This window comes from Saccostrea cucullata, unplaced genomic scaffold (genome assembly GCF_032062105.1).
Source record: "Saccostrea cucullata isolate Sc308-1 unplaced genomic scaffold, CSIRO_AGI_Scuc_v1 ctg14555, whole genome shotgun sequence".
NCBI lineage: Eukaryota > Metazoa > Mollusca > Bivalvia > Ostreida > Ostreidae > Saccostrea > Saccostrea cuccullata.
Window position 1 is genome coordinate 1 of NW_026938505.1, and position 8,482 is coordinate 8,482.

Genomic DNA, 8,482 nt, shown 5'->3' on the forward strand with positions numbered 1-8,482 from the left:
AGATAAAGGGTAAGGTTAAGGTTAAAGATTGATATCAAAGGAAGGTTTAAAAGTTAACGAAGGATTGGAAATTTAGATAAAATTTTATTTCCTGTTTCAGGGTGAAATATTGATATGGTAATTATCAAACAAATATTTGTGGCATTCTTCTTAAAGAATGGCCCGAGGCATTGAAAGGCCGATATTAGCAATGAATTTTTCTTTTGTATTTTCTTAAAGAAAAATAAAGAAAAAAGTATTTCTTTTCAAATTAGTTGTTTTCTACCTAAAAGATTGCCTGTAAATGAATGCGTCATATAAATGTCTAATAAAATATGCAAAGAAATGCTGCATAGACTTTTTTGTTAAATTTTATACCAATTATTTATGAATTGAAATTCATCACTTGTGGGATATTTTTAAAGCAATGGTTAAAAACACCATGACACTAGTCACAAAATGTTTTCCAATCATATTTTAAAGAGAAATTGAATTGAAATTGCAAAGGTTTAGGGGAAAAATTATTTATTTTTAATTTGTTATTTAACCCGATAAAAATTACACCAACCCCATCAACATTTCAACATAATAACTACAAAACATGTTTATTGCCTTTTTCATGTATTTACTATGAAGGATATATTTGATTGCCAAGTTCATTTAAAAAAAAACTTCTTTTATTCCGAATAAGACGAGTTTTTTTCGAGAAATGTTAATTGTATCTAAATAAATGTTCAATTCTGGTTGGGATCGATTTATTTTTCATCGCGATTGGCCAAACTTTAAAAAAAATATGTTTCTGTAAAATTTAAAACTTTCATGAGCATTTCTTATAAAATATGATTAACAAACATGTTCTTCTTCAGATGTGCCTAGTTTTAAGAATTTGAACAAAAGTACAAAAAAAAATATTTGTTTTATTTTAATGATTTTTTTTCTATTTCTAAACATTTCAATTCGACTTTTCTCTCCATATTTTATTAGGTATCCATGTGATGCATTGATTAATAGCAAATATTAAGCAAGAAACATCTTACTTTCTTGTAATTTTTTTCCATTTTGTTAAAATAGGAAAATAATTCTATCAACTTATAAGGAGATAATTTTTCCTTTCAATGCAGAAACGATACCATAAATCAAAAATATTGAAACAAAGATCTATAAAATCAAAAACGTTGGGGATATTCTTCGGAATACTCCTTAAGCATTATCACAACCTTCACGTCAACTCCTTTGTTTCTTTTGGCTGATTTATCTTTAATTATAGTGTTGCAATCAAAAGTTAAAATAATTTTATATTCTCAACCTCATATGTAAAGTCGCCCTGGTGGTGAAATGTTAGAGGAGGATATGGAAATAAGGAGCAGTATTCAATCTTAAAGTCCATAAAACAATATAACAAAATAAGAGCAGAGGAAACACAGACCTCGAAAACATCAGAAGTGGGATCAGATTCCATGGAGGAGTGAGCATCCCCTGCCAAGCGGTCACACCCGCCGTGTGCTCGTTGTCATGATCAGGAAATAATGGAGGGGGAAATATGTCGTGCATTAGTGTATTAATAATGGACTAACAATTGCTATGAAAAACTTTAGTCAGCATTTGACTCAGAGCGTCTTCTCTATAAATCGTGAAGTGAGGTGTTGATCCTGAACTCGATAGTTCGAATCCAACTGTGGGACATGTACAGCGGTTCCTCTGTTGATACCGTATAAACCGAAGTCCCGTGTCGCAGTAGGTGCTTGCACGAAAAAGATCCTTCCCTGCTCAGTAGTCCTGAGTGTCGAGTATAGTACAGAATACACTGCTCTCTACCAGTAAATGGTGACATCTCCATATGAGTGGAAAATTTTCGAAAAATTCAATCAATCACTCACATATTTTACATTGTTCAGGAAGTTTTTGATTAAGTTTCTTTGAGGAAGAAAATCAACCCTATTCTGATAACTAGACCATCAGCTTTCATAGTATTTACCTAGAAACATCTTGCTAGATTTCAACATAATTTTTCCTCATTAAGGTTTTGAAAAACTGATCAAGTTCAATAATAAATCATTCCTTAACTAAATACACTGATTGCTCAAATTTATTTATTCAAAGTATGGAACTTTTGTCTTTACAAACAAACATCAACCTCCAGGTTTTTTTTTCTATATTCCAAATGAAATTTCTAACAAAATTAATAAAACAGTTTCTTTAATTTTCAATCAAAGCATCATGTTTAAGTCAAGATTTAACTTTATTTACAAAAAATGTCCAAAAACCGTCATGTTAAAACAAGCAATCAACCTCATTTTAATTGAAACCCATTTTTCCTGACGAAGCTATGTTTTCGTTTTCTTAACTTCTTCGCTTCGTTAAACAAACGATATCGGTGTTTTCATCGTTGACTTGAAGGGATTTCATCATCCTCCATACATATATTCTGTCTCACTGGGGTATCTGTAAAACATTTTAAATATTTTACCTAAGAGTTCTTATTCTCTTTTTATCTTTTCAGTTTAAAGGAGATATTAAGATAAATAAAAGTAGCTTAAAAACGTTTTTACATTCCACTTAGAAACCATTCATCAAGCATGGAAAACAGTCAATAACATTTTCGCTATGAATTTCAATTTAGTTCAATTTTTTTCTAAATCAATATCATTGCATCTAATACAAGAGGTTCGTGGGCCACATTGCTCACATTCGCACTGTGGCTAGCATGAAAGAAAATATTAGTTATTATTGAAAAGTCTAAACCATTATTTAAATGGGAGAAGGAATGATTTGCACAAACCTTGTTAAATTGTCTAAACTTCTTCCATATCAATATATGAAAGACCAATTACATCTTTGCTATTCTAGACAAAATATTTAAAGAATTTTATCATATATTTCTATGTTTAACTTTGGTCAGCTAGTGTGACCCTGCCCAACCACCGGTGGTTGAAACGAATTTGAATCTACACTTACTGAGAATGCTTCCCTAAAAATATGATCAATCGTGCCATTGCTAGTCTTTAGTTTTTAATACATTTTTCATACATATTTCAATGTGAAACTGCTCGGTCTTTGTGGACGCTGCCAAGCCCCGGGTGTCGTGTAATGATTTGAACTTGAATCTATACTAACTGAGGATGCTTCCAAAAAATAAGACCAATCATGGATTTTTTAATTTAGGGAAGTTAATTATAGAATTGTCCTATATATTTCTTTTTAAAACAATGGTCAGTCATTGTGGCCCCGCCCTACCCTTGTGGGTAATAATTTCTATATACTTCAAGATACACTACCTGATGATGATTCCATAAAAATATGAACAAACATGGCTTTTGAGTTTTACTTATTCATAATTATGTCCCTTTTGAAGGGGGCCTAGCTCTTCATTTGAACAAATTTGAACCCCCTTAACTAAAACAGTTTTTGTGGCAAGTTTTAATGAAGTTGGCCCAAAAGTTCTTGAGAAGACGATGAAAATGTGAAAAAGTTTACAGACTAACGGACAGACAGAGGGACATACAGACTGACAGATGGACAGACGGATGTCGGACAAGATGTGATCAGAAAAGCTCACTAAAGATTTCAGTTCAGGTGAGCTCATAAACTGCTTCCAAAACCAAACCTAATTCTCTTATTTGAAGATTTTTTATCCTACCAACTACAACACTGCTTGTTGAAATTAAATTTATATTTTTGGTCTACCTTCATTCTTTCTGTCTTGCTTTAATTCCAATTTCTCTTCTTTCCCTTGTTCCATTTCACTTGTGCTCGAGACAGGATCTAAAAATTTTAATTGTTCTTTAGAAGAATCCATTCATCAAGCATTGGAAACAGTCAGTTATATTTTCACCATGAATAAAGTTCAATAATTTTAATTTATATCAGTTTCATCGCATCCAGTTTTAACTGAACCCAAAACTTAACCTTTAATTTGGAGTTTTATCATCCAACCACCTACAACATTGGTTGTTGTCTTTTGAATGAAATTATAAGAATTCATATAGTTTGATAACTTATTGTTGATAAGCTTTGGTCTACCTTCAATCTTTCTTTCTTGCTTTCCTTTAAAGTCCTCTCCTTTTTCTTGCTCCATTCCACTTGTGGATGAGACAGGATCTGTAAATTTCATTTGTTCTTTTGAAGAAATCATTTATCAAGCATGAGAATCAGTAAATTATATTTACGCCATGAATATAGTACAAACGATATTCTTTACATTAATTTCCTTGAATAAATTTTAAACCGAAACCAAATCGAAAACTCTAATTGGAGTTTTATCATCCTACCAACTTCCTCATTGCTTCTTGTTTTTTGAATGAAATTAAACAGAATTCATAAAGTATGATAACTTATTGTTGATAACTTTGGATATACCTTCTATCTTCTTTACTTGCTTTCCTTTCATCTCCTCTTTTCCAGGTTTAGAGAGTCGAGATTCATCTATTAATTAAATATAGTTATATAGTTTAACTTGAAATCTTCCTCATTCTTATTACTTACTTATTTTTCTAAGTGAAGATATTATTTGTTTTGGATCTTCATTGTATTAAAATCTCATGAAGTAATCTGTGTGTGCTTACATTATTCTGTTCTTTCAGTGAGATTTAATGGGTAAATAGATTGAGGTTAGGATTGAGGTTAAGATTAAGGTTAAGGTTAGAGTTAGGGATCATTTGATATAATGGTTTATGTAAAGATTTCAGTTTGGTACTAAGATCACATACAAAGTATGACTTGAGATTTAAAAGAAATCAAAGAGTTTTTACCAAAAATATATATATATATTGTGAATTAATTTTCAGTTAAATACAGTTGACGTACAGACGTTTTCAAAAGAATTGTTTATTCCAATAAATTCCCTTCATGGACAAAGTCAATATTTCATGATTCATATTATCGGGTCAAGAGAAGATATTTATCTATTTGCTTGTTTCATAACGCAATTTTTACACTTCAGATCAGGGTATTCACTGTGGTATTCAATACGGTATTACTTATATCTTCAACTAAAGTCATTTTCTCTTATCTATATCTCAAATTTTGATAATCGTAAAAAATACTTTATTTCTTATTAACTCGGTCATTTTTCATCCACATATTGAAGTTTGTTTTATTCTCAGAAAATATTTAAATCTCAAGCATTAAGAAAAGATTCCTTTTCCTCTATTCCACTTACCGGATTCTTTGATTTTCTTTGACATCTTCCTATTGTCTTGAGTAGTAAAATGGCGGTTTAAACGTACAAGTATGCACGTGATAATAAAAATAGAACTGACGTAAAGGTTTTAAAACTCTCTATGAAAAAAAATATATCAGTAAAACTGTACCTACAATTATCACGTGATTTTTGGGGGCATTGGCAAGATGCAACTTACCAGGAGTTACAATAAAAGCCCCATTACCCTACCCGTAACAAAGAGTCAAAGCTGAATCAATAAGCTAATAAACATTCTTTAGAGTAAGAGTTGTACCAAAATGTATGATAAAAAAGAGGGGTTAGGGAGCGGAAGGGAATTATTCTTGTTATACGAAATTAAATTATTATTTTTTTACTGTAACATTTCCTTCCTTGTGAATTCAATGATTTCTCTATATATCCAAACAAATGATTTCCAAGCAAGATTTGGACAAAAAGGTATAAAACCTAAATATGTAATAATACTTGACTCGAATAGATCAGTAATTAATCATCGATTTTCAACTTTAGAAAAAATAAATTGAGCTATAAAATGAACGATTCCATCGGGAATCGAACTCGGCACCCCTTAATCTGAAGTCCGCTGCTCTACCTACTGAGCCAAAGTGTATGATGGAAATAACAAAATAAACTTTGATACTTTGCTACACAAAGTATTAAGATAAAAAAAACAATAACCACGCCTACTGAAATCACGTGACAAAATTTGACATTGACGAGATGACTCCGGAGCGATCTTCGTAAAACCCCCTATACCCTAACCCTAACCCTAACCCTAACCCTAACCCTAACCCTAACCCTAACCCCTAACCCTAACCCTAACCCTAACCCTAACCCTAACCCTAACCCTAACCCTAACCCTAACCCTAACCCTAACCCTAACCCTAACCCTAACCCTAACCCTAACCCTAACCCTGACACTTGGAGCTTATGACCCCCACTTAATCGTGTGCCTGGTTTTCTTACCTTTCCAAGGACACCAAACTCGTCCCCATCCGATAATCAATGAGAAAGTTATGAGCTTCGGAAAATTCCAATTCTTCCTTTACTTTTGCAGGTATCCGTGACTTTCACTTTCCACTTTCATTTCATTTGACCTAAATAGTTCATGACCTAGATAGTTCATCTTCGTTTTTAGCCCTATTCCTAACCCTAACCATAACTTCAACCTTAAATAATTGTTAGGTTTAAAATAACTTAAATTTGATCAATACAAGGGAAAGAAAAGAAATTCAAGGTAGCAAAATAAGTTTAATCTTCGTAAAAGAGAAATCATAACAACAGGACAGGTTTAAAACTAGTCCCGTCCTCTAATTAACTCATCACGTACAGCGTTCACAGTCTCAGTTACATCAAAGAGCGATCGCTAGCTTTGTGTATTGGATGCCATCAAAAACCGGTTTTTGAAATGCCGTCTCAACACTGAGCGCGTGCAGACTTGGACATTCGCAGAAAGTCACCGGAGAGAGAGACGTGGAAAAGGTAGGCAGAATACTTCATAGTTAGCTTAGATGTTTTTTTTAGCTCTAATTTGATAAAGGTGGAAGACTTTAAGCAAAGGAGCAACTATTTGTATATAAGGCAACAGTTTTCTTGATACGGTACAAGTAGACGTTTTTAGCGAGGATGTAATTTATGATTACATCCTCTGCATGTTATTACACCCAAAGATTAAACTTATTTTGCTACCCTTATTTTAGGTTTCAGAAAGTCTTTCATTTTATATACATTATTTAACAATATAACGTAGGGGATAATTTGAACAAAGTTTTAATTTATATGCTTTAATTTCTAATTATAATGGAAATCTATATCATTTCAAACTCTATAAACTACATAAATCCGGTGTGATTTTTTCGCTATCCATTTCTATTGATTTTGATTTGAAAACTATCACAATATCTCATTTCCTATATTATTAAACACAAAAACAATGTTATGATTTCCGGCTTGTATTTCACCATCAATGAAGCTGCAAGGTTAGAAATTCTTGACCTAATCTTGTTCTCTGTATTCTTAGCTTTAAAATGACACCAAACTTTTTTAAATCGAACGACAAATAAAAAAGTTATGGGCTAAAGAAAATTCCATTATATCCTCTAAATAACTAACCCTCTACAACTTTCACTTTCCACTTTCATTTTGTTTGACCTCACATGACCCGGCATGACCTATAACCCGGCATCTTCGCTTTTAGCCCTATCCCTAACCCTAACCCTAACCCTAACCCTAACCCTAACCCTAACCCTAACCCTAACCCTAACCCTAACCCTAACCCTAACCCTTTTCAATCACATTTCCTTGTTTTTCAGATGCACCAGACCCTAACCCTGATCAAAATTTGTCAGTCGTCTGTCGTTGTTGTCGTCGTCATTGTTGTCGTTAACTTTTCACATTTTCATCTTCTTCTCAAGAACCAATGGGCCAATTGCAACCAAACTTGCTACATAGTATCCTGGAGTAAAGGGGATTCAAGTTTTTTATATGAAGAGCCACGACCTTTTCCAAGGGGAGATAATCATGAATTGGAGAAATAATAAGGGCATTTTTAAAAAATCTTCTTCTCAAGAACCACTGGGCCAGGAAAGATGAAAGTCATGTGGAAGCATCCTCAGGTAGTATAGATTCAAGTTTGTTCAAATAATGACCCCACGGGGATAGGGTGGGGCCAAAATGGCCAATCAAAATTTTAGATTGGAATATTAGAAAATTCTTTAAAAATCTTCTTCTTCATTCCAAGGTAGTGTAGATTCAAATTTGTTTAAATCATGACCCCTGGGGGTAGGGTGGGGCCAAAATGGCCGATCACATTTTTACCTTGGAATATAAAGCACAAATATTTAAAAATCTGCTTCTCAAGAACCACTGGGCCAGGAAAGATAAAACTCATGTGGAATCATCCTCAGGTATTGTAGATTCAAGTTGGTTCAAATCATGACCCCCGGGGGTAGGATGGGGCCAAAATGGCTGATCAAATTTTTACATAGGAATATATAGGAAAATTTTTTTTCTCAAGAACCATCGAGACAGGAAAGATGAAACTCCTGTGGAATCATCCCCAGGTTTGTAGATTCAAATTTGTTCAAATCATGACCCCCCCGGGGGTAGGGTGGGGCCAAATGACCGATATAAGTTTTACATAGGAATATATTGGGAAATTTTTTTAATCTTCTTTTCAAGTTCTTCGAAGTCATGCTTAGTGATTTTTATAGGGAATCATCCTCAGGTAGTGTAGATTCTAGTTTGTTCACATCATGACCCCCTGGGGGTTAAAATTCAAGTCTCCTCCTCCCCCCCCCCCCCCCACCCAAAGAAACTTTCAGT

At 33.2% G+C, this 8,482-nt stretch overlaps 1 protein-coding gene across 1 annotated transcript; it reads right to left on the reverse strand.

The window, feature by feature from the left end:
• Window positions 1-2,337: 2,337 nt before the first annotated feature.
• Window positions 2,338-5,306, reverse strand: LOC134250533 (uncharacterized). The gene is made up of 5 exons (XM_062732895.1): window positions 5,138-5,306; window positions 4,336-4,401; window positions 4,000-4,077; window positions 3,664-3,741; window positions 2,338-2,421 (listed from the first exon to the last, which is right to left on the reverse strand). Exons 1-5 carry the CDS (start codon window positions 5,160-5,162, stop codon window positions 2,360-2,362), a joined length of 309 nt encoding a protein of 102 aa, XP_062588879.1. The 5' UTR covers window positions 5,163-5,306; the 3' UTR covers window positions 2,338-2,359.
• Window positions 5,307-8,482: the final 3,176 nt, after the last annotated feature.

Coding starts and splice junctions, on each gene's coding strand:
- LOC134250533 (XM_062732895.1), bottom strand. CDS start 5,162: ATGTCAAAGAAAATCAAAGAATCCG. Junction 3,742..3,999: donor GCAAGAAAGAAAGATTGAAG/GTAGACCAAAGC, acceptor TAAAATTTTTAG/ATCCTGTCTCGAGCACAAGT. Junction 2,422..3,663: donor GCAAGACAGAAAGAATGAAG/GTAGACCAAAAA, acceptor AATGTTTTACAG/ATACCCCAGTGAGACAGAAT.